The sequence below is a fragment of the Leopardus geoffroyi genome, chromosome A1 (genome assembly GCF_018350155.1).
Source record: "Leopardus geoffroyi isolate Oge1 chromosome A1, O.geoffroyi_Oge1_pat1.0, whole genome shotgun sequence".
Lineage (NCBI taxonomy): Eukaryota > Metazoa > Chordata > Mammalia > Carnivora > Felidae > Leopardus > Leopardus geoffroyi.
In genome coordinates, this window is record NC_059326.1 from 132,757,001 (window position 1) to 132,783,817 (window position 26,817).

General features: G+C 38.9%; 1 protein-coding gene across 1 annotated transcript in view; it reads left to right on the top strand.

Annotated features, from left to right (window-relative positions):
- NLN (neurolysin) overlaps nt 1-26,817 on the top strand; it is a 102,188-nt gene that overhangs the window by 33,517 nt on the left and 41,854 nt on the right. Inside the window, exons 2-4 of the mRNA XM_045494617.1 lie at nt 7,791-8,050; nt 12,375-12,523; nt 26,584-26,691. Of these exons, the coding sequence (XP_045350573.1) occupies nt 7,791-8,050; nt 12,375-12,523; nt 26,584-26,691 (517 nt within the window). The remainder of the gene's footprint in view (nt 1-7,790; nt 8,051-12,374; nt 12,524-26,583; nt 26,692-26,817) is intronic.

The window sequence follows — 26,817 nt, forward strand, 5'->3', positions numbered from 1 at the left end:
GCAACATTCAGAATGCTTGAGTCCAATATGTGCCATTATTTCCATTCTGCATCATCTCTAATTGCAGATCAGGGCTTTATAAAATGCCCCACGAAGGCTAAATACTGTCAGGTGGAGCTACTTGTATATTGGACATGTAGATAGAAAAGAAGTATTAAATAACCTTAAGTCAATCACTTCTTGGCCTTTTGATCAAAGTCAAGTGGAAGTTTTTGGACACTATGTTAGGTTCAGGGTCTATTGGTATCACTAAAAACCAGTTTCCACTTAAGGTCTGTTGGACATATAGCCAAGTCAATAGGTGAATACACTTCAGTCTGATAAGTGCTTTGGTCAGTGTACGTTTAGGGTACTGTAGGTGCACAGAGGAATAATTCCTATTGGGGCACCTCAGTGGCTCAGTTGGCTAAGCATCCAACTCTTAATCTCAGCTCAGGTCATGATCTCACAGTTCGTGAGATCGAGCTCCACATGATACTCTGCGCTGACACTGCAGAGCCTGCTTGGAATTCTCCATCTCCCTGTCTCTCTGCCCCTCCCCTGCATGCGCTGTCTCTCACTCTTCCTCTCTCTCAAAAATAAACATTTTAAAAAAATAAACATTAAAAAAAATGGAACAGCTGGAGGTAATCAAAAAGACTTCCTGGAGAAGGTGAGGTCTGAGTTGAGATCAAAAGCCGCAGTGGCTCAGTTGATTAAGTGTCCGACTCTTGGTTTCAACTCAAGTCATGATCTCGTGGTTTCTGAGTTCAGGTTCTGTATCAGGCCTGCTTGGGATTCTCTCTCTCTTCATCTCTTTCTGCCCTACCCAGCTTGTGCTTGCTCGCTCTCTCTCTCTCCCTCCCTCCTTCCCTCCCTCCCTCTCTCCCTCCCTCCCTCTCTCCCTCTCTCCCTCCCTCTCTCCCTCCCTCTCTCCCTCCCTCTCTCCCTCTCTCTCTCTCTCAAAGTAAATAAAGAAAAGATAATTCCAGTCTGGGGGCATTGAAGTCCTCAATAGCAGCTTGTAAAGAAAGATTAGTTCTAAAGTAAATACTAGGAATATTTGCCAAGTATTTTGAAGAATTGGGACAAGTTTCAGGAAATGCTATGCAACCACCAGAAAGAATGTATAAAATGTAAATTGTAGGGAAAAGAAGTTAGGATGTTTTGCATAATGGTCTTCACTCAAGTCTTGGCTCTAATAAAACACATTTCCCTGCATGGATATTTATTTGTGATGTTGATGTACGATGCTGTTGCTGTAGTATTTTAGCCATATCAATCCCATCTCACTTCAAGTACACAGCGTCTACTATGTGCTCAGCAGGGTGCAGTGTGTTAGAGTTGAGGATTTTGACAAAAGAAGACACAATGGTTATTGTGCTTGAGAAAGCCCTCGTCTAATTTAGAGTATGAGTCAAACCAACTGAACGGGTGGATGACAGTAATTTAAATACCTAAAATGAATGGCATAGGTAAAAGGTGATAGAAGCTCAGATTTGGATGAATTTGAATGGTCAAAGAAGACTTGATAGGAGGAAATGGAGGCCTTTATGCCAGTAGGTCAGAAAATTTCTGAAAGTATATTCTATAAAATGTTTTGCAAAAGTTTTAAGACAGTAATTAACTCAGTATAATTGTGGCATGCTCATTTTTCCAAATGCAGCTCTGCAGTCTGGTGATCTATGTCAAAATCCACACCACTTGATTTTTTTTGCCTGAGTACTTCATTTGTTTGCTGGACATAGGAAACATCAAACCTAACAAATATGCCTTCCTGTCAATGCTGTTATATTATTCTGTATTATTTCTTAGAAGTTTCAGAGTTTTGTGTTGAAAGTGTTTTAAAGAGAAAAGAAACAATGAAGAAGGTGTGGCTGGGACAGAAATAATAGAGCCTGGAAGTTTAGGGAAAGAAAAAAACTAGTGTTTAATTAGACAGTAGAAATCTCAAATTTAATCTAGATTCTCATTTTCAAATAATTGCATGTATTAACTCCTGTAGAGAAGACAGAATCACATAGTATTGCCTGTTTTCAACTTTTGTACTTCTTGGTTGCAAAAAGTGACTAGAAAAATCCATTCCCAAGGGTATAATCATATTTGCTAGAGTGATTGCAGGTGCACTGGTTTCTCCACACAGGTGCAGTTCTCCAGGGCTGCAGAGGCACTGAAGGGGGAGAAAAGGTAAATGTACCAGCACCTGAAGCATTGAATGAGCTTGAAGTCATAACAAAGGGGAATAAAGATACTCCGCAAAATGATGATATAAGAGGAAAAGCAGAGAGAATGCAGATAGAAAAATTCCCAGTAGATCAAAATATTTTAATTTTTTTTAAAAAGGCAGTTTTCATTCTTTTTGAAAATATTTATTGTGAGAGCGGATGCGTGCACAAGCAGGGGAGGGGGAGAGAGAGAGGAAGAGAGAGAATCCTAAACAGACTCTGCACTGTCAGCACAGAACCTGATGCGGGACTCAATCTCAAAAACCATGGGATCATGAACTGAGCTGATATCAAGAGTCGGGCACTTAACTGAGCCACCCAGGTGCCCCTAGATCAAAATATTTTAGTTAGAAATAGGAGGGAATCCTTCAGTCTCCTTTTCTTTGGTAACAAGAATTGTAAATCCTGAAAGAAATTAAGATAAAATCCCAGAAGGTAAGAAGAAAGTATGACACAAAATTTAATGTGTTCTTTTGACACATAAAACTATGGTTTCTAAATTTTCTTCCTTTCTTTTTACCCTCCCTGTATTTGGGGAATAGTATCACTTCAAGAAAGTGGTAGTTTTTCATGAATTGCAACAGAAACTGTACAAGGGTGATTATGGGTGTATCTGTTCAGCCAAGGTGGAGGTTCTGATACCTTCACCAGTTTCACTGAGTTAAAATCAGGTATGCTGTAACCAAACACTCAACCTTGAGGTAAATGTTAGGAAATAAAGGAAAACCAGTGGAGGTTCATCTTATCAGTAAATGTTTGAGGTAATTTTCTCTTAAAGGTGTTTAACAGTAATGAAAAGTTGTCTGTAATAATTGGTTTGTACTCAGAAGAGTTGTGAAAAGAACAGGTGATTAGCTACCAAAGTCTTGTGTTTCAGTCATCAGTCCACTTGCTGGTCATTATGTCAGTAATCCCATGGCCATCCTCTTTACTTATACTAGAACTTCCTCAGAAACCCAGTCAGTAGTGGTGATGTCTTACTGCTCCTCGAGGCTTCAGTTCTGTGTATCCATAAGAGATTGTGGAAATAATTATTTTAGACATTTTCAGCTAGCTCCACACGCTGAACTTTGCATCCCTGTTAATTTCAGCCACCACCAAGCATATGAAACCCTCCAATCATCCATCATTTCTTGTTGTGACCTTCATACTTTTGCATGTATGTGCTCATTCCTTTACCAGTTTTCATTCCTTTATCAGTTCGGATCCTCTATGAAACAAATAACATAAAACTGCATTCAAGCTGGCTTAAATATAACTGGAAAACAGGTCTAGGTCAGGTTTCAGAATTAACTGTTATAAGGGTGATGTCAGTAAATATTTGCTTTCCTTCCTTTATTCTTCTGTTTACAGTGTTTATTTCATCCTAAGTCAGGTTCTACATAAGGTGGATGCCAGCTGCAGTCAAGAACACAAGCTTGCTTGGTCACACACAGTGGAAATAAGACCTGTTTCTCTCACAGGAGTTTGAGGGTACGGGCAGCCACGTTCACAGATCGTGGACATGGCAGGGGGTGTGGTAGTCATGGTGTGCATGGGTACTAGGAAGAAATATGTGCATAGACTTAGTTAGAGGGAGGCAGTGAATGGCTGGACAATGAACAAATATTTAGCTATCTATTCTACTCTTAGACTTCTGCCTTGTTATTTCTGGAACCCTTGTCCTGTAGTCAACAAACTCCTCCCCTTTTGATACTCTCTGGATTGTCTTTTCTTCTAGTAACCATTACTGAAATCCACTCAACCCTGGGGAAAATATTTTCTCTATATCCCTCTCTTTCACACCCCATATATCACAAAGTAAAGAGGAAAGACCACATCTTCTTTGTTTGCCAGCTCCTGCCTTGCCCTCACTTATGCTCCCAGACCAATACTTCTTCACCATTGTATAAACACCTTCAAGGCTCATAATCTGGTTTTATCATTCTATACCCTGCTCATGATGTCCTCCACCAGATACCTGGTTGGTCTTCTCCATTCTTTGAAGACTTTGGTTTCTGGCTCAGTCTTCCTTTCTATTCCCAGGCCCAGCTGTCAAGCTGCTGACTCCAGTGTCCACATAAACAATTTATCCAATACTAGATTGCATTCTTCAACTCATTTATATCAACCATCCACTTCTGGAAAAATGTCCTGAATCGTATCAGACTGCTTAACCTTTGAATTCTTAAATTCAAACCCACACTTTTTTACTACAACCTAACTACTCCCACTTTACCTGTTTTATTGATTTTACTGAGACTGCAGTCTCTTTTCTTATCTAAAACACATCCAACTTGGGGCACCTGGGTGGCTCAGTCAGTTGAGTGTTTGACTTCTGCTCAGGTCATGATCTCTTGGTTTGTGAGTTTGAGCCCCACATCCAGATCACTGCAGTCAGCCTGTCAGCACTGAGCCTGCTTGGGAACCTCTGTTCCCCTATCTCCACCACTCCCCCATTTGCACTCTCCCAAAAATAAAAAAATAAAAATAAAAGTAAAATATATCCAACTCTAGAGAATCACTTAGATGTACTCTACAGTTCTTTACCTTCTTCCTATCCCTCAATCATTGTAGTCTCACCTCCACCCCACCATCCCGCTGACACTACTCTTGCCAGAATCATCAATGACATTCCTGTTGCTAAATTTAACAGACTCTTCCATCTTTCTTGAGATTTGTACATTTGGCAGTTATTTACTCCCTTTTTTTTTTTTTTTTTTTTTTTTTTTTAAGTAGCCTCCACGCCCAGGGTGGGGCTTAAACACTCGACCTTGAGATCGAGAGTTGAATGCCCTACCAACCCAGCCAGCCAGGCACCCCTCCCTCCCTTTTTTTCTGCTTACTTTTCACAGCTTCCTAAATCCATTCTGGTTTGGTTTTCCTTTATCTCCATGATTAAACTAGAGTTAGGGCTCAGTTCTGTTCTTAATCTGCAAACTCCCTTGGGCCAGTTCAACCATTCCTCTAACTCCAATTATCATCTCATATTAATGAATTCCATTTAAATGTGCCACACCACTTCAAACTTGGCATGTCCAAAATTGAATATCTCTTCCCTCTCTCCAAAAAACCTCCTCCTCTTTCTACATTGCCTATTTTAATGATGTTACCACCATCCATACATCCAATTACAAGAACCTTGGACAACATCCTTGACTTTCTCACCCTCCACCCCTATACCAAGTACCAAGTCATACTGATTCTACTTCCTGAATATCTTTTAAGTCACTCCAGTTCCCCCCTTTTCCTAATTCAGTATACCATGATATTATGCTCCAGTTACAGGAGTAGCTTTCCTCTAGTATAATCTCTCTTTCCCAAACCTTTCAACTCACTTTGATTTGGGCAATTTCTCTAAAATGTATACCTTATTTCATCTCTTACCTGGTTAAAACCCTTCAGTGGCTCTCTCACAGACTTCAGGTTGAACTCTTTATTGATTCCCAAGGCTCTTCATATTCTGTAGTCCTTACTGACCTTATCAGATTTCTCTCTCCTTACAGCTTTTGGCATTTAGATAATTTCTGGATGTAGTCCAGATGTTGGCTTGCTCCTTGTTGCCTCTGTAAAATCTTCCAAGAAAAGTTCCTTCTGAGGTCTTTCAGAGTTCCCTCTGCTTATACCTGTCATCTCACTCACCTCAATATAGAATAATAGTTCCTTTATCAGTTTGTCTCTCCACAATAATAGCAGAATCTTAGTAAGTTTGTCCGTTTATCTTTGATGCCTGTCACAATGACCAGACAATATATGCTCATAAGTATTTGTTAAGTGAATGACCTTAAATAAGTCATTAGCCTCTCTGAGCCTCAACTGCCTCATCATTAAAAAGGGAATAATGCACTGCCTACCTCATAGGGTCGTTTTGGGGTCTTGTAAGATAATAGGATTGAAGTTTAGCATAGCAGTTAAGAGTGTGAGTTCTGGATCTCTATTATCTCCGTCTGGTTTTTAATCCTAGCTCACACCATATAACCAGCTATGTGACTTTGGACAAGTTACTTAACTTTCCTGTGTTTTAGTTTCCTCTTTAGTAAAATGAGAATAACTACAGTATCTGCCTCATAGTTTTGTTTTGAGGACTAAGTGAATAAATGGCAAGCATTTAATACAGTGCCTAAACACACAACAAATGTTAGCCATTAATTATAATATTTTTATTTTTAAGTTCTAAAATTATATTGCATGATATATAGTACATATATACACACATATGGCATCAATTATTAGTTTGAGGTTTTCAGGGAGGTAAAGGATTGTTATCATTAACTTAATTTCTTTTGTCTTTTAGAATAATGCCATAGCGGGGCGCCTGGGTGGCGCAGTCGGTTAAGCGTCCGACTTCAGCCAGGTCACGATCTCGCGGTCCGTGGGTTCGAGCCCCGCGTCAGGCTCTGGGCTGATGGCTCAGAGCCTGGAGCCTGTTTCCGATTCTGTGTCTCCCTCTCTCTCTGCCCCTCCCCCGTTCATGCTCTGTCTCTCTGTCCCAAAAATAAATAAACGTTGGAAAAAAAAAAAAATATTTAAAAAAAAAGAATAATGCCATAGCAATACCAGAGTTTATTTCCCAAACCTTAAATTCAAATTTTCATAGTTGATTTGTGTGAAATTTTGGTAAAAAAACATTTTTTTACATGCTGTTCATTATAAAAACGTTTGGAAACATTGTAGGTAGATGTTGACACAGGAAATAACTTTTTTTATTTTAATTTTAATTTTTTCTTAATTAAAAATTTTTTAACATTTATTCATTTTTGACAGAGAAAGAGAGAGAGTGGGCGAGGGGCAGAGAAAGGGATACACAGAATCCGAAGCAGGCTCCAGGCTCTGAGATGTCAGCACAGAGCCCGATGTAGGGCTCAAACCCACAAACAACGAGATCATGACCTGAGCTGAAGGACACTTAACCAACTGAGTCACCCAGGTGTCCCTAATTTTTATTTTTTTTAAGATTTTGTTTTTTTAAGTAATCTCTACATCCAACGTGGGGCTTGAACATAGAACCACAGGATCAAGAGTTACATGGTCTTTTGACTGAGCCAGCCAGACGCCCCAGCACCAGAATAACATTTATATAAGAAAGATTACTGGGGCGCCTGGGTGGCTCGGTCAGTTAAGCATCCGACTTCGGCTCAGGTCATGATCTCCCGTTCCGTGAGTTCGAGCCCCGCGTCGGGCTCTGTGCTGACAGCTCAGAGCCTGGAGCCTGTTTCGGATTCTGTGTCTCCCTCTTTCTGACCCTCCCCCGTTCATGCTCTGTCTCTGTCTCAAAAATAAATAAACGTTAAAAAAAAAAAAAAAAAAAAAGATTACTGGTTTAATTTATAAAGGACAGTTATTATGTCTTTGACACCTAATTTCATTTCTCACCATGACTTAATTACATGACCAATTCAGTGTTTGGTAAGTACTAATTTCATTAAATCTACATTCAAGGGAAAAAAAAAACAAATGCATTTAATTTTGTGCTTACGTGTTCACCTGAAAGAGACTTGCTCAATTTTATTAAAAAGTTCTTTTTAATATAATTAGACAGTATACATTTGTGTATTGGCTTTGGACCAACAGATGTCTAATTTTTATTCTTTTTCTGTTTCTTTTCAGAGTTGGTGGTTCTAGGATTTTATTCAGAATGACTTTAGGAAGAGAAGTGATGTCTTCTCTTCAGGCAATGTCTTCCTATACTGTAGCTGGCAGAAATGTCTTAAGATGGGATCTTTCACCAGAGCAAATTAAAACAAGAACTGAGGAGCTCATTGTGCAGACCAAACAGGTGTACGATGCTATTGGAATGCTTGACATTGAGGAAGTAACTTACGAGAACTGTTTGCAGGCACTGGCAGATGTTGAAGTGAAGTATATAGGTGAGTAGCATGCAGATGCCCATCGATATTTCATTTTGTAGGCATCATAAACCGTTTTATGCTTTCTGTGTTGGCAATCATTTTCCAGTTTTACAAGACATTGATTTTTCCATAATGATTAACTAATTGCTTAGAATTCAATTAAATAAAATTAAAATGTTTTATTATGTTGGCAGTGGTGCTACAAAATGTACAATCTCATTACATCTGCTTTCTGGAGAGTATTTTGACATAATATATCAAAACTCTTAAGAAGTTCATACCCTAGCCCAGCAGTTCCACACCTAAGCATTTAATCTAAATAAATTATCAGATACAGGAAAAATTATGTACAAATTTATGTATAAACAGGTACTCTGTCATAGCAGAACCTTGGAAACAACTCCTGGGTGCCATCCAGCATATAGAAAGACCACGTAATGGTATGCTCAGGCTCTGCAACACTATGTAGCCATAATCATGTTGAGGAACAGCATTTCTTAACATAGAAAAAAAATACAGAGACGAAAACCAGAAGAAAATTTTACTAGTAGCTAATTTCTTAGGTATCGGATTTATGCTTGATTTTTTAAAATTTACTCTCTATGCCTTTCTCTATTTTGCATATTTCCTATGCTTAAAATACATTATTTCTATAATATAAGTATTAAGCCCTTTGAGTTAAAGGAATGGGGATTCACTCCAATTGCCCCTAAGGGTTAGACATATTCTGTGATATAGTTATGGCTAAACAACCTTGGCTATCCAGGTTTTGTAAGAACGTAAGTTATCGGGATATCATAAACATTTGTATGTATTCTGGAATTTGGAAGGTTGTCCAGAATCCTGTACAGCCCTAGTGATCTAGTCATCTCTTAACCCTCACCAACCCCTCAACACCAAGAATTCCCTACCCTGTGCCCCACCTTAATAGGGACTCTCTTACCTCTTCTGTTTCAGTTTCTGCCTCTTCCCACCAGCTGCTTCACTCTCATTAATGGCCACTAATTCTGGATAAAAGTCTTGAGTTTAAACTACTAAATAAAAAAGACCTGGTGGGTCTCGTTAGTCAAACTCAAAGGGATGGAGTTTGTTCGCATTTGGCAGAGTTTTCCCAGAAGGCAATATTTTGTGTGTCTCCCTTGCTATATGTGGTTTGTCCTTGGTTCAGAGACTCATTTCTTCTTCAGTCACATATGGCCAACATGGTGTGCCAGCCTGGTGAATTATGCATTTAACAAATATAAAAATCAGTGGGGAAAAAAAACAAAATCTTTTTAAAAATTATCTTAAAGTCTGCTGCTTTTCCAATAATACATCTTTTATTTTTTTTAATGTTTATTTATTATTTTTGAGACAGAGAGAGAGCATAAGTGAGGGAGGGGGAGAGAGAGAGGGAGACGCAGAATACAAAGCAGACTCCAGGCTCTGAGCTGTCAGCACAGAGCCCAACACGGGGCTCAAACTCAGAAACCGTGAGATTATGACCTGAGTCGAAGTCAGAAGTTTAACCGACTGAGCCACCCAGGCATCCCCCAGTAATGCATCTTTTAAATATACTTTTAGTTTTAGAAGTCCTTGCTCTCTCATAAATTTACCTCTGTAAGTTAATCCTAAAAATTTTTGAGTTTAGGAGATTTTTAAAGACCAACTTTATCTTATCTATATTTGTTCTCAGAGCTCATTCTGCCTCCTGCAGTAACTGTTAAAACCTCATTTGACTAGTGTCCAATATTGTTTATAGTTTGGCAGTAAGAGCATAAGTCTGGTTTAGGTCTTTGTGGCAAAGTAAGGAAGGAAATGGTTTTTAGTATTATTGTTTGTTTAAGAATATGTTTCCAGTTTTAGGCTCCTGCATTTTGTTCTGCTCATTTTAGTTCTTGAGCAATTTGATTTTTTCTTAATATCTCCTTGACTTAATTTTAAAAAGTAAATAGAAATTATACCTATATAGTTAACTCTATCACTTAAACAGGTGCTACATCTATGAAACTTTAATTCTGTTCCATTCTTTAATCAAGGAACATAAAAGTGTATATTAAATCAAATCCTTAAAGAATAATTATTTAATTAGACTTTTTAAACCACATGTTATGAATTTATGCAGATATTTGAGGTGATTTTTCTTTTTACAGCTTTATAGCACTGTTTTAAGAGGACTGATATGAGTGAGGTAGCTTGTTTAACTGGATAGTTTCTTGGTATGGAAAGGATAGCTCTACTGTCTACCATATATCATATGTGGAAGTTTTACCTGTTTACAATACCTTCAAAGTACTAAAGCTAATAAAAGTGTATTCATTGTCACAGTATAGCCACACCGTTCCTATAAACCATACTCATTTTGTGTTGCCTAGCTGGCTCAGTCGGTTAAGCGTGCAACTTTTGATTTTGGCTCAGGTCACGATATCATGGTTCATGGGTTAGAGCCCCATGTCAAGATCCTCACTGTCAGCACAGAGCCTGCTTGGGATTCTCTCTCTCTCTCTCTCTCTCTCTCTCTCTCTCTGTCTCTCTCTCTCTCTCTCTCTCTTTCTCTCTCTGACTTTCCCCTCCCTCCTCTCTCTGTCTCTCTGTCAAAAATAAATAAAGAGATGCCTGGGTGGCTCAGTGGTTAAGCATACAACTTCAGCTCAAGTCATAATCTCATGGTTCGTGAATTTGAGCCCTGTATCAGGCTCTGTACTAACACCTCAGAGCCTGGAACCTGCTTCCGATTCTACGTCTCCCTCTCTGTGCCCCTCCCCTCCTCATTCTCTCTCTCTCTCTCTCTCAAAATTAAATAAACATTAAAAAATTTTTTTAAATAAATAAAAACAAAAAAAAATAAACCATACTCATTTTTTCTGTAGTTGGGGTCATTTCACTGACATCAGATTTTTGCCCGATGAAAGTCACAATACAAATGTATTAAAAACCCAAGAAAGAATTTTAATATGTGAAAATTAGAGCAGTTCGTTACCACCATCATTTAATAGGAATAGTCCCAGTATTCAACTGTTCACTGGATGTGTCCACTGAGATTTCTGGGAATCTTCTAAAATTGTATGGAACTTTTATGCTTGTATGAACGTTTGCATTTCGGGGACGGTCCATAACTTTGACTAGATTCTCTAAAGAATCTGTAGTGAAGGTTAGGAATTTCTATTTTAAATAAACTTCCCCAACCCCAACTAAATTGGTCTGCTTTTCTCTGGAAAACAGTGTGGAGGTTCCTCAAAAAATTAAAAGTAGAACTACCCTATGACCCAGCAATACCACTGCTAGGAATCTACCCAAAGGATACAGGAATGCTGATGCATAGGGCCACATGTACCTCAATGTTTATAGCAGCACTTTCAACAATAGCCAAATTATGGAAAGAGCCTAAATGTCCATCACCTGACAAGTGGATAAAGAAGATGTGGTTTATATATATAAGGGAATACTACTTGGCAATGAAAAGAATGAATTCTGGCCATTTGCAGCAACATGGATGGAACTGGAGGGTATTATGCTAAGTGAAATAAACCAGGCAGAGAAAGGCAGATATCATATGTTTTCACTCATATATGGATCTTGAGAAACTTAACAGAAGACTATGGAGGAGGGGAAGGGGAAAAAAAAGTTAGAGAGAGGGAGGGAGGCAAACCATAAGAGACACTGGATACTGAGAACAAACTAGTGTAGATGGGGGTGGGGGAGAGGGGAAAGTGAGTGATGTGTAGGGAGGAGGGCACTTGTTTGGATGAGCACTGACTGTTGTATGGAAACCAGTTTGACAATAAATTATATTTAAATAAATAAGTAAGTAAGTAAGTAAGTCTGCTTTTTTCTAAAACATCCTCTCTCTCTGCCAGTCCCCATGCTTGTAGTCTCTACTTTTCCAGTCCTCTCCTGAGGTCTTCCTCTTGCCCTGCCCGCCCTAAGGTCCAGCCTTCATCATAGGTATTACATAGTGCTCCAGTCCTAATGTTGCTGTGTTCGAGTTACTATCCCATTCTTTTGGCAACTAAGCTGCTCTATCCTGTATTCTTTATCTTTTCATGTACTGTTCCTTCCTCCCACACACCAGATTATAAAATGTGTTAGTATGAGAACTATGTCTTTATCTTTCAGCATTCCCAGTTAATAGTTACACCCTAAACATACTTTGATAAGTGCTCAGTTTATACCCTTATTGTTCCTAATAATGCCACTGCAACAGCCAAGTCCTGCATTAGATGCTGTTTCCTGATAACCTTACAAAACTTTACAGAAGGCATAAAATGAAAAACTTATATTAAGATAATCATTCATCTAGGTAGGAGGTATTTTTCTTAATGCTGATTGGATGAATCCTTATGATTTTGTCCTCTATTGACAGTGGAACGAACCATGTTAGATTTTCCCCAGCATGTCTCCTCTGACAAAGAAGTGCGGGCAGCAAGTACAGAAGCAGACAAAAGACTTTCTCGTTTTGATATCGAGATGAGCATGAGAGAAGATATATTTCTGAGAATTGTTCATTTACAGGTAAATGATGTTATAAACCCTTTTAAAAGAAAAACAAAATCTGTACTAAAAAAGTAAAAATCTTTGACCAACAATAAAAAGTATTTGAGGGCACTTGGACGGCCCATTTAGTTAAGCATCAGACTTTTGATTTCATCTCAGGTCATGATTTCATGATTTCAAGTTCATGAGTCCAAGCCCCGCATCAGGCTCTGCGCTGACAGTGTGGAACTTGCTTGGAATTCTCTCTCTCTCTCTCTCTCTCTCTCTCCCCCTCTCCCCCCCCGCCTCTCTCTCTCTCTCTCTCTCTCTCTCTCTCTCCTCTCTCTCTCTCTCTCTCCCTCTCCTCTCCCTCTCCCTCTCCCCCTCTCCCCTCTCCCTCTCCCTCTCCCTCTCCCTCTCCCTCTCTCCCTCCCCCTCTCCCTCTCCCTCTCCTCCCTCCTTCTCTCTTTCTCTCTGTTCCTCCCCTGCTTGTATTCTCTCTTTCTCTCAAAATAAACAAACTTTAAAAAAAGGTATTTGAAAATTTCTAGATTCTGTTTCTAATTATTATAGTAATGGGTACAGCATAGTATTTATTGTTATACTACATAGGTTAATGTTGAGTTGCTAATTACATTCACTTAATACTAAAGACCAAGTGTGAAAAAGTGTACATCTATAAATCTAAGGATTGTTAATTGTCATGAACATAATGGTTACTCTTTGAATTTTCTAAATGTTGCAAGGTTTATATTAGATCAGATCAACTAAATGGAATTGAATTGTTTATCTGTAAATATCACGTGGTTTTGGCCATGATATTAATGACATACTGTTGATGCTGCATGCCAAAGTCATTCCTCTCTGTCATCCTTACATTTTTCAAGACTCACAGAAATTACAGATAATGAATGTTTTAGGTGGGTCTGCCTTGAGTGCTTTTGATATTTTCATCACCAATGTTGATTTGCTTCCTAGCATTTTCGTCATGTCTTTGCTTTGAATTTTTATTTTCATGACACTCAGCAATTTGTTTGGAAAACAGCCATTCTTTATAATCCTAGACATTTTTGTTTAATTTTGCATGTTTCTTTATTCAAATCTCAAACATTTTGGGGGCACCTGGGTGGCTCAGTCCATTGGGTGGCCGACTACAGCTCAGGTCATGATCTCATGGTCTGTGAGTTCGAGTTCCACATCAGGCTCTGTGCTGACAGCTCAGAGCCTGGAGCCTGCTTCCGATTCTGTGTCTCCTTCTCTTTCTGCCCCTTCCCTGCTTGCTCTCTGTCTCTCTCTCAAAAACAATAAACATTAAAAAAAATTTTTTTTAAATCTCAAACATTTTGTTCCTTTTAGCAAATTATGATAAGAGTTGAAATAAGAAAGCAGTTTTATTTCATGTTTTAACTTACTGAAGAATATGTAATCAAGATTTTAGACATTTAAGATATATGTGCTGTCTATTCTCTCATGTCAGATAGGCACTTTTTACCCTGTAATTTATATTCATCTATATTGTTCATAACTATTCATCTTTTTTTTTTTAAGTTTATTAATTTTGAAAGAGAGAACAGGACAGGGGCAGAGAGAGGGAGAGAGAGAATCCCAATCAGGCTCCTTACTGTGAGTGCAGACCCCAATATGGGGTCAAACTCACTAACCATGAGATCATGACCTGAACTAAAATCAAGAGTCAGATGCTTAACCAGCTGAGCCACCCAAGTGCCCCCATAACTGTTCACCCTTAGCACTATAACAATAACATAAACTAATAACTTCATGATTATTCTTTTATTAGTTATATTGTTCTCTTTTTTTGACCTCAGTTATTACTCTGTGTGACTCAAATCATGGCCCTTACAGTCTCCTTTATTTTATTTCATCCCCCCCCCCATCTAATTCCTTTCTAGCTCTATATTAGGTATGTATTTTAAAACTTTTTCCAGAATATCTCATTTTCTTTTGTTAACTCTGTTTTCATTCTGACTTCTAAGTTTTCATTTGGAATTTTCTAACCTCAAGAAGGTATTGCAATCTTAATGTTATATATCGTGTTTAATGTTTTTCTCTGATATTTATGAATGTTCTCAAGATATGGAAGGTGTGTCACTTTAGATTTCTTTGTTACACTTTTATTGGAATCTGATCCCAGTAAATTTGGAAACAAACTGCTGCCAGGATAGTATACTAAAATACTATACCAGATAGACACCAGTGCATTCATCATATTAGTTTATTTGTTTGGGCTGGTTTTATTGTAATAATTTACAGTAGTTTCAGAGTCATTTCCATAATTTTTCCTTTTTTCCAAGAGAGTAATTATTCCCATGCATGTCATTCGTTCCGTGACCATTGGTAGGAGCTTTTACTGTATCTGTTAAGGTTAGATCAGAATAATAAACAAATAACAATTTTTTTTTTATGCAGTGGAACTTATCTGGTGAATTTAGTTACCTTTAAATACCTTCATTGACAAAGAGTTGTGTTTATTTAGGCAGTATTTTTTTTTATTGTATTTTATTTTTTTGATAGAGACAGGATGACTGTAGGAAAGGGGTAGAGGGAGATGACAGAGACAGAGAGAGAATCCCAAGCAGGCTCAATGCTCAGCATGGAGCTTGACGTAGGACTGAATCCCACCACCCTGGGATCAATCACGACCTGACCCGAAATCAAGGTGGACGTTCAACGAACTGAGCCACCAGGTGCCTCTATTTTATTTTAATTCTAATATAGTTAAGATATAGTGTCAAATTGCTTTCAGGTATACAATATAGCCATTTGACAATTCTATATATTACTCGGTATATAGGCAGTATTTTTTAAAATCTAAAAGTATCAATATGAGTTTTCTGCTAGTACTGGACACTTTAACAAATGGTAAATTTCATCCCATTATACCTAAAAGACAAAGGTAGATATATCTATTTACTTTTCAGTGTAATGTTGTAAGTAAAATAGGGCAACCATGATGTGACACATAAAGCCTTCATTAAGTTGGATAATAGGTTCTTAAAAGTATATGAAATCAGCAATTTCAGGCATAACCTACTAAAATGAGGGTACTGTGAGTAATATTGAGATTTCAAGATACCACCAATGTAGACAATAATCAAATATATTTTTAGTTTGATATAAAATGTTATTTTAGCTCTTGTGTTGTTCTTCACCTAGGATTAATAAATAGAAATAAGAAATTAGGGGCACCTGGCTGGCTCAGTCAGTGGAGCATGCAACTCTTGATCTCAGGGTTCTGAGTTCAAGCCCCACATTGGGCGTAGAGATTACTTAAAAAATAAAATCTTTAAAAAATATATGAAATTACTTTTCTCAGTTCTTTGTGCAAAATCTGCGTTCAGTAAGCCTTCCAGTTATCTATTGATGTATAATCTATTACTTCAAAACTGACTGCCTAAAAATAGCAGCAATCATTTTTTTTTTCTGTCATGGTTTCTGTGGATCAGGAATTCAGAAAGGAATCAATCAGTTGGGTAGCTCTGGCTTGGGGTCTTATATGGAAAAAGGAAGTGGTGGCTGGAGCTGAAGCATGTGGAGGCTAACCAGACATCTCTCTTGGTGTCATGTCTGGGCACCTACATGTTGTCTCTTCATGTGGCCTAATTTGGGCCTCCTCATAGCATGGCAGCATCAGGGTAGTACGACTTGTTTCATGGAGACTCAGGACTCCAAGAATGGTGTTTCCACAAACTCCACAGAAGCCGCCGTTACATTTTCTGACCTCAGAAGTCACCTAGCATCACTTCTGCCATACTGTACTGATTGACCAGTCACTGCGATCTGCCCGAATTCAGGGGACACGACATCTCAGTCTAAGGAGTATCAACTTATTTGCAGTCATGTTTCAAAACCTCCAAAATAAGTCATGTGTTGACTCTAGATGGATGAAATTATAATAAAGCCTGAGACTAACCAGTGTGCCATAGTCTTCCTGCCTCCTTCTTATGTGTGATTAGTACTTTACATTTACACAGCAGTATAGTTATCTAATTTAACTTTCCTACCAAGCTTGTGAGGCATCCCTTTTTTATAAATGGAGATACTGAAGTTCAGAAATGGTAACTTCTCAAGAGCCACAGAGGTAAATATTTAGTCATTGTTCATAAACTAAAGCTAGAAACAGTTGGTGACCAATCTGAAAACTAGGCCTTTAGTAATTGGTGCTAGGACAGGGGTTTTCAAATGTGGGAAAGAAAAAATTGGTTCTTCTCCTCACAAGCAAACGGAGAAACAGCTTTTCGAAAATTATATAGGAATATGTCTTTATGATACCTGAGCAGAGAAGTATTTGTGAAACAAGACCCCAAAGTCCTAACTAAAGCATAAGATGGATAAACATGATTGCATTAAAATAAAGAACTTCTGGAGTTCCTGGATGGCTCAGTCAGTTAAGCATTCTATTCATTCGGATTCTAAGTCTCCCTCTCTCTCTGCCTCTCCCCTGCTCACACACACACTCTCTCTCTCTCTCAAAAATAAGTAAACTTAAAAAAAAAAAAAATACGGGAGCCTAGGTGGCTAGGTTGGTTAAGCCTCTGGCTTCGGCTAAGATCATGATCTTGTGGTCTTTGAGTTTAAGCCCCACGTCATGCTCTGTGCTGATGGCTTGGAGCCTGGAGCCTGCTTCAGATTCTGTGTCTCTCTCTCTCTGCCCCTTCCCCGCTCATGCTCTGTCTCTCTCTCAAAAATAAATAAACATTAAAAAAAGTAATAAAAAATAAAATAAATAAAAACAAATGCCCATTTATAACTTTGAGGCTTAGAAAAAATAAAGAACTTCTATTAATAATGTGAAAAGACACTAAAACTAAAAAATACTGAAATACCCAAATACTAAATTAAGAAATTTATAAAACAGGAAACTAGCAAAGCATTAGTACCTAGGATATATAAAGAGCTACAACAACAACAACAAATCCCAAAAGAAAAATGGGCAAAGGACATGAAAAGATATTTCAGAAGAAACATAAATGTCAATTAAACATGAAAAGATGTTCAACCTCGTCAGTAATTGTGGAAATGCAGATGAAGATCCCAATAGGATACCATTTCATTCACTAGATTTGCAAAATCTAAGAAGTCTAACAGTGCCAACAATCTGTGAATGTGAATCAATGGGAATGTTTGTTCACTACTGGTAAAGGTGTAAATTAATTTAAAAATTAGAGTAATAACTAATTTGGAGAAAAACTTAATATTATGAAGTAGGATCTCACATTCTCCATAACTCAGCATATCCTCACTGTCTCCTACCTCCCCATTTATCTAGAAATAGTTTTGCATTTGTACACAGGTGAAATTGGACACTTGTGCATAACAACATTATCTATAATAGCAAAACACTGAAACAACTTAGATTTCCATTAGCAGGAAAGTGGATCAATGAATTTTAGTATATTTACATTGGAATATTTTATAGCAGTAAAGTAAATAAACTACAGCAACGTGCAACAGCATGGCTGAATATGAGTAACAGTGAAAGAAAAAAGTCCCAGAACACTACCTACAACTCAGTATCATTTTACCAAGCTCAAAAAGAAGCAAACCAAATGTATACATACTGGTAAAATTGAAAAAAAAAAAAAATGTTTAACACAAAATTCAAGAGAATGGTTACCTGTTGCATAGGAAAGTATAGCAGTGTTGTTAATATTCTTTTTCATAAGTTAAAGGGTAGATTTCATTTGTCTTTATAACATGTATATGTAATTTTGCCCCTTTGTTATATAAAAATTATTACATGCAAATTTAACATGTTAAATTTATCCTTAATTCTACCAGGAAAAAAAAAAAAAAGGAATAAGAAATTAAAACAAACATTTCCTTATTCCTTTCAGTTTAAAATAAAATGTCCAGGTATCAAAAGCCAGCAGTCAAGGCCACAGATCTTGGTGTTTCCCCATCCTGACAAAGGTTTCTTAGTTGTTGGCTAAAGCCAGCAAAGGTTTCATAGACCCTCTTTCAAGCCATAGTGGTGAGAAAAATGCACTGTCTCTATGTTGAAACAGTCCAGGCATATAACATTTTATTCCAGTGGACTACTGAGTAATAAGCACAGAAGAGGGACTCTTTAGTGAAATTAGAGTCTCAATTATGCAAGCTGAATTGAGAAATACAGTTATCTATTTTAATATTGTTTATACTAATCTTTTAGAGCCCTGGGCTTTTGTCAGGCTGATTAATCTCAGCCACCTAGTGAAAAGTTTTAATTTTAAAGTGTAAAATAATGCTTTGAAGCATTATACATTTTTGTATTCCACCAGCCATGGAAGCCTCATGCCAAATTAAAATACAGGAAACATGCCTTAAAACCATGGCAAAAAAAAAAAAAAAAGGAAGGAAGGAATGGAAGAAAAGAGGAAAAGAAAAGAAAAAAGAAAAGAAAAACAAAGAAAAGAGAAGAAAAAAGGGAGAGTGGCAGGGAAGGAAAAAACTAAGTCCAAAATTCAGCATGGTAATGATAAGTGTCTTAACCTACACCATCCCTTCTTGATTTTGAAATACGTAAGTCTAGTTATTGGTCATAATCAGAACTACTGAAACTTGTAGCTTTGTGAGGCTTTAAAAGCCTAGAAACAAAGCATCAACTACCTTGCCTTAGTTTCTCCATTAGCCAGACACTCTTGTGCTTCCTGAGTGCTTAACTCTGTCTTCACTCACTACGTGATCCTGACATTGTCTGCTAATGTATCTTTTTTCTTTCATATTACTTAAAGCACTTGCAGGATATTCATCTTTCTTTCCCTGGTACCTAGTGTAAGTGAGAGCTCGGTGAATGTATGCCAAATCGAGCTAAACGGGCCCCAGTTAAATGTGTCTTCGTTCAGGATGACACTTCCCACTCCCAGTGTCCTCACTGTGCTGTGACTCATACCAAAGCAGGGGCTCCTGTGGTGGTAAGTTGAATTAGTAGTAAGCAAGCAGGCCTTTGTGTGGCCCTCCTGTCTGGGAACGTAGGCAGCTGCCTAAGAATGCCTGCTTCACCATAGTCAGATAGAAACCTAACAGAAAACAACATTTAAAAGGACAGAAGGGGCACCTGGGTGGCTCAGTAGGTTAAGCGTCCAGCTTTGGCTCAGGTCATGATCTCTCGGTTTGTGAGTTTGAGCCCCGCATCAGGCTCTGTGCTGACAGCTCAGAGCCTGGAACCTGCTTTAGATACTGTCTCCCTCTCTCTCTGCCCTTCCCCCACTCATGTTCTATCTTTCTCTGTCTCTCAAAAATGAATAAATGTTAAAAAAAAAATAAATAAAAGTTCCAGATGGCCAACAGACACATGAAAAGATGCTCAACATCACTCCTCATCAGGGAAAAACAAATCAAAACCACACTGAGATACCACCTCGCACCGGTCAGAGTGACTAAAGTGAACAAATCAGGAGACTATAGATGCTGGCGAGGATGTGGAGAAACGGGAACCCTCTTGCACTGTTGGTGGAAATGCAAAGTGGTGCAGCTGCTCTGGAAAACAGTATGGAAATTCCTCAAAAAATTAAAAATGGAACTACCCTATGACCCAGCAATAGCACTGCTAGGAATCTACCCAAAGGATATAGGAATGCTGATGCATAGGGGCACATGTACCCCAATGTTTATAGCAGCACTTTCAACAATAGCCAAATTATGGAAAGAGCCTAAATGTCCATCACCTGACGAGTGGATAAAGGAGATGTGGTTTATATATATAAGGGAATACTACTTGGCAATGAAAAGAATGAATTCTGGCTATTTCCGGCAACGTGGATGGAACTGGAAGGTATTATGCTAAATGAAATAAGCCAGGCAGAGAAAGGCAGATATCATATGTTTTCACTCATATGTGGATCTTGAGAAACTTAACAGAAAGTGGTCTAGTTTCATTCTTCTGCATGTTGCTGTCCAGTTCTCCCAGCACCATTTGTTAAAGAGACTGTCTTTTTTCCATTGGATATTCTTTCCTGCTTTGTCAAAGATTAGTTGGCCATACTTTTGTGGGTCTAGTTCTGGGGTTTCTATTCTATTCCATTGGTCTATGTGTCTGTTTTTGTGCCAATACCATGCTGTCTTGATGATGACAGCTTTGTAGTAGAGGCTAAAGTCTGGGATTGTGATGCCTCCTGCTTTGGTCTTCTTCTTCAAAATTACTTTGTCTATTCGGGGCCTTTTGTGGTTCCATACGAATTTTAGGATTGATTGTTCTAGCTTCGAGAAGAATGCTGGTGCAATTTTGATTGGGATTGCATTGAATGTGTAGATAGCTTTGGGTAGTATTGCCATTTTAACAATATTTATTCTTCCAATCCATGAGCAGGAAATGTTTTTCCATTTCTTTATATCTTCTTCAATTTCCTTCATAAGCTTTCTATAGTTTTCAGCATACAGATCTTGTACATCTTTGGTTAGGTTTATTCCTAGGTATTTTATGCTTCTTGGTGCAATTGTGAATGGGATCAGTTTCTTTATTTGTCTTTCTGTTGCTTCATTATTAGTGTATAAGAATGCAACTGATTTCTGTACCTTGATTTTGTATCCTGCAACTTTGCTGAATTCATGTATCAGTTCTAGCAGACTTTGAAACTAGACCACTTTTTTACACCATTCACAAAAACAAACTCAAAATGGATAAAGGACCTGAATGTGAGACAGGAAACCATCGAAACTCTAGAAGAGAAAGCAGGAAAAAGCCTCTCTGACCTCAGCCGCAGCAATTTCTTACTTGACACATCCCCAAGGGCAAGGGAATTAAAAGCAAAAATGAACTATTGGGACCTCATGAAGATAAAAAGCTTCTGCACAGCAAAGGAAACAATCAACAAAACTAAAAGGCAACCGATGGAATGGGAAAAGATATTTGCAAATGACATATCGGACAAAGGGCTAGTATCCAAAATCTATAAAGAGTTCACCAAACTCCACACCCGAAAAACAAATAATCCAGTGAAAAAATGGGCAGAAAACATGAATAGACACTTCTCTCAAGAAGACATCCAGGGGCGCCTGGGTGGCTCAGTCGGTTAAGCGGCCGCCTTCGGCTCAGGTCATGATCTCGTGGTCCATGAGTTCGAGCCCCACGTCAGGGCTGTCTGTGCTGACAGCTCAGAGCCTGGAGCCTGTTTCAGATTCTGTGTCTCCCTCTCTCTGACCCTACCCCGTTCATGCTCTGTCTCTCTCTGTCTTCAAAAATAAATAAACGCTAAAAAAAAAAAAAATTAAAAAAAAAAAAAAGAAGACATCCAGATGGCCAACAGGCACACGAAAAGATGCTCAACGTCACTCCTCACCAGGGAAATACAAATCAAAACCACACTCAGATACCACCTCATGCCAGTCAGAGTGGCTAAAATGAACAAATCAGGAGACTATAGATGCTGGCGAGGATGTGGAGAAACGGGAATCCTCTTGCACTGTTGGTGGGAATGCAAACTGGTGCAGCCGCTCTAGAAAACAGTGTGGAGGTTCCTCAAAAAAATTAAAAATACACCTACCCTATGACCCAGAAATAGCATTGCTAGGAATTTACCCAAGGGATACAGGAGTGCTGATGCTAGGGGCACTTGTACCCCAATGTTTATAGCAGCACCTTCAACAATAGCCAAATTATGGAAAGATCCTAAATGTCCATCAACTGATGAATGGATAAAGAAATTGTGGTTTATATACACAATGAAGTACTACGTGGCAATGAGAAAGAATGAAATATGGCCCTTTGTAGCAACGTGGATGGAACTGGAGAGTGTGATGCTAAGTGAAATAAGCCATACAGAGAAAGACAGATACCGTATGGTTTCACTCTTACGTGGATCCTGAGAAACTTAACAGAAACCCATGGGAGAGGGGAAGGAAAAAAAAAAAAAAAAGAGAGGTTAGAGTGGGAGAGAGCCAAAGCATAAGAGACTCTTAAAAACTGAGAACAAACTGAGGGTTGATGGGGGGTGGGAGGGAGGGGAGGGTGAGTGATGGGTATTGAGGAGGGCACCTGTTGGGATGAGCACTGGGTGTTGTATGGAAACCAATTTGACAATAAATTTCATGTTTAAAAAAAAATTTAACAGAAGACTATGGGGGGAGGGGAAGGGGGAAAAAAAAGTTACAGAGAGGGAGGGAGGCAAACCATAAGAGACACTGGATACGGAGAACAAACTGGGAGTTGATGGGGGATGGGGGAGAGGGGAAAGTGAGTGATGGGCATTGAGGAGGGCACCTGTTGGGATGAGCACTGGGTGTTGTATGGAAACCAATTTGACAATAAGTTATGTTTAAATAAATGAACAGGAAAAAGGAGAACAAAACTTCATATATAACATATTTAAGTAAGTTATGCCTCTGTCTTAGCTTTTGCAATAGAATCTGTATTCTGTTATCTTCTATTGCTTTAGCATATCAGTTTTTCTAAATGATATTCGAAAGAATATACTATGTTAATTTTCAGGATTCTTTTTTTTTAATGTTTATTTATTTTAGAGGTGGAGAGAGAGACAGAGCACAAGTGGGGGAGGAGCAGAGAGAGAGGGAGACACAGAATCTGAAACAGGCTCCAGGCTCTGAGCTGTCAGCACAGAGCCCGACACGGGGCTTGAACTCAGGAACAGGGAAATCAGGACCTGAGCTGAAGTCAGACGGTCAACCCACTGGGCCACTCAGGCGCCCTGGGATTCTTTTTTCTTTTTTTTTTTTTTTTGTAAGTTTTATTTATTTTGAGAGAGACAGAGACAGCACAAGTGGGGGTGGGGCAGAGAGAGAGGGTGAGAGAGAGAATCCCAAACAGGCTCCGCACTGTGAGCACAGAGCCCAGCGTGGGGTTAGAACCCACAGGGTCATGGGAACATGACTTGAGCCAAAACCAAGAGTCAGATGCTGAACTGACTGAGCCACCCAGCCACCCCTGTTTTCAGGATTCTTTTAACACGGTTATAATTCCTACTTTGTGTACACAATATAGAATGTCCCACTGAAAAAAATTTTTATTTACATATTTTTTAAGTTTATTTATTTTGAAAGAGAGAGAGAGGGAGAGACAAAGAGCATCCGAAGCATTCTCCGTGCTGTCAACAGAGTCCAATGAGGGGCTTGATCTCATAAACCATAAGATCATAACCTGAGCCGAAATCAAAAGTAGGATGCTCAAAGAACTAAGCCACCCAGGTGCCTCTATATATTTTAGAAACTGAAAATGTGAAGGTCTTGTGAAGAAAAGGACAAAGTCATGGGATAGAAGGTGGGGAGGATTTGGGAGATATTAAGAAAATTTTCACTTATTTATAATGAAATTTTGAAGAATGATAATAAATTAAGATTTTGTAATACAGTGGTATATGGTATATTGGGGAAAGTACCAAATTAAGAATTTGAGAAATTTACTTCTTTCCATTTTTACTAATAAATAGCTGAATGATATCAGGAACTTCTCTTCAGTTTTCTTGTCTGTAAAATGAATATACAAGCATATGTGTAAGTGTTTGTGCACGTGTGCACGGGTGCTTTCACGCTTCTATATAAAAGCTCTTTGTTACAGGAAGAGGTTAGGGGGAAACTAAATCTTGTCACCACAGAGATTAAATGAATTAAGTGCCTCTGCTGTCAGATTATACAAATTTGAAAGTTACTTCAGAGCACTTTAGGCCTTGCCCTAACCCTGAAGAGGAGAAACTTCACCCAAAGAGGACTGAGACCTTGTTGGATTCAAGTGGATTCAATTCTTGTTCAACAAGGATGGTGCAAGGCCAGCAGAACAGTGTAGTAAGTACTTGGGCAGTAATTCTGACCTTGCCTGGAGATTGTAAGGGAGAATATTCTTATGATCAGCTCTGGGACAGGAATGTGCTTCAGAAGCACATTTTAGAAGTGCTTAACTCCTACTAGAGCCCTCCAGAGATTGCCGAGACCTCAGAGTCTGACTGGCAGATGGTGCCTGGTTACATTTGAGTCAGAATTTTGTTAAGTGTCATTTTTGTGCCCAGTCAACTATTTCAGTACAGATGATTAGTCATATTTTAATTAGACCTAATTCAAGGCAGATTTTTCATAGAACATCCTTCTACCTGTTTATGCTTGTCTTACCTTTTGGGGGGAGTCAATAGTTTTTACCTAATCTAGACCATGAGTTTTGAGTTTATTGTGCTGAGTACGCTTCTGGGCTATCTGAAGTAGCAGCCCTGGTGCTCCCAGATACAGCAAGTCCAGGCACTCCTAGTTGGGGAGCCCCTCCTGATGGAGCTTAGCAGAGAGTAAGAATTCTGCTCGCGTCAGCTGCTGAGATATGTGAAGAGCCTCTGTTCTCAGGTCAGGGCCAGTGTGACCAGGTAAACCCAGGAACCAAGTACGTGGTACACTGCTGTGCAGCAGTGTGCCTGGCTTCTGCCTTGGCCCACTTCCCTGATGGGAAAGCCCTCTGCTCCCAATCTCAGCCTGCTCATTTGGGTCCTTCACAACTTAACCCAACTCTTGACAGGCCCTTTTCACTGCAGTTTTTTTCTGCCCCTGCTACATATAGCTCCTGCCTAGATGCTCCCCAACCTTACAACATCCAGTATTGTACTTTCTAGAAACTCCTATTGCCATGCCCCACACCTCAGGACATACTTTCTGGTACTGTTAAAACCGGCCTTGATAAATCCAGGTTAATCACATCCACATGAACTCTGTGATTTGAACTGCTAGCTGTCCCTGAGGGAGCCAGCCCACAGCCCACTTAAGTCCCCCTGGCCATTCTGGGTTTCTTGCTGTTGTAGGCACCTGCTGTGGGGACCCCAGTGTTTGCCAACACCAACTAGGGAGGGTTCCAACTCCAGTCATGCCAGCATGCTCAGAAGTTCTCCATGGATATGAAAGGAGATTATTATAGAAAAAGGAGACTTACTGTTCTCTGCCTCCACAGAGAATAAATGCCGAGGAAACTATGAGTAATGTATGCACAACAAGTGCTTTTTAGTACCAGGACATAAAATTTTTTATTGGCAGGCAAAGTGAGATACAGATTGTTATATTAAGTAGTGCCCTCAGTTAAAATACAGCTATTTACCTGCTGCAACAAAATGTAAAAAATTACAGAATTATTGCAGCAAAGGTTTGCACCAACAGTCTAAAATGCAGACACTAAAGCTGAGCACTGTTCTTTCAAAGATAAACTTAGTTGGGAAAATATAAAGTTCAGGGGTGGACAGCCCAGGTCTTCATGGAGAGAGAGTGCACCCAATGGTAGATCTCTAAGGCTCTAGAAACAGAAGTCTCTCATTGGCTGTCACCCAAACTGAGTCCATTACACCTGCTGACTCTGTCTGCAGTCCATTTCCTCCGAAGGACCATGAACTGACCAGCCATCCAGATGTGCCATGCATATTATGCCACCTGTTTTGAAGAAACATCTGGTGTTTTTATTACCTTGCTATTGCTGGGGGAATTTTCCATTCTCCTCCAAGGCCCTCCATTCTTTTGAGTGATGTTGTTTGTGTTGCTGCATAAGGGTTCAAATGTTCTGTCCAGCTTTCTTCCTTTTTGTGCAGTGTTGACTCATTTTCCCCAGACACTTGTTCATATGCTGCTTGCTGTCGTCTCTTGATCTCTCTTGCCAAACGACAGTAAGGCATTTTTGAAGTGCCGGAAGTCTTTGGCTGGGGTTTTATCCAGCTGTCCTTGTTTGGTATGTTGGCAAAAGAGTCCCACTCTCCATTTGTGTAGAATTTGCCCATTATTTCTATTCCTGCCTCTCAAGTGGAGCCAGGTTAGCCAAATGATAGAAAATTAAATCCAGATGATTCGTGATAAGGAATATGTTTTATGAAAAAGACCATGGTCATAGAGAATGCTCAGAATGAGATTATGCAAATGTTTCTATTATCACACGTTCAAGTAGTACAGACGCTCTTGATTCTAATGCAAGGCAAAGCAATTCTGGTTAGCTTTTTATTTATTTAATTTATCTCTTTTAAATGAGCAAAGCTCACTTAAGCATAAAAGAAATTAGGTCTTCAAAAGAGCCTGCCTCGTAATCACCTATGTGTTTCATAGCCCAACAGAGATGATGAATAGATTTGCTTTGGTCTCATAGTTGATAATATACCCATGCACTGTTGTACAGAAATGGCTGTCATGCTCTTTCATTTCAGGAAACCTGTGATCTGGGTAAGATAAAACCTGAAGCCAGAAGATATTTGGAAAAGTCAGTTAAAATGGGAAAAAGGAATGGGCTCCATCTTCCAGAACAAGTACAAAATGTGAGTTTTTTTTTTTTTTTTTTAATTTTTAAAAATGTTTTATTTTAAGTAGACCTCACACCCATCGTGGGGATTGGACTCATGACCCTGAGATCAAAAGAGGCATGCTCTACCAACTGAGCCAGC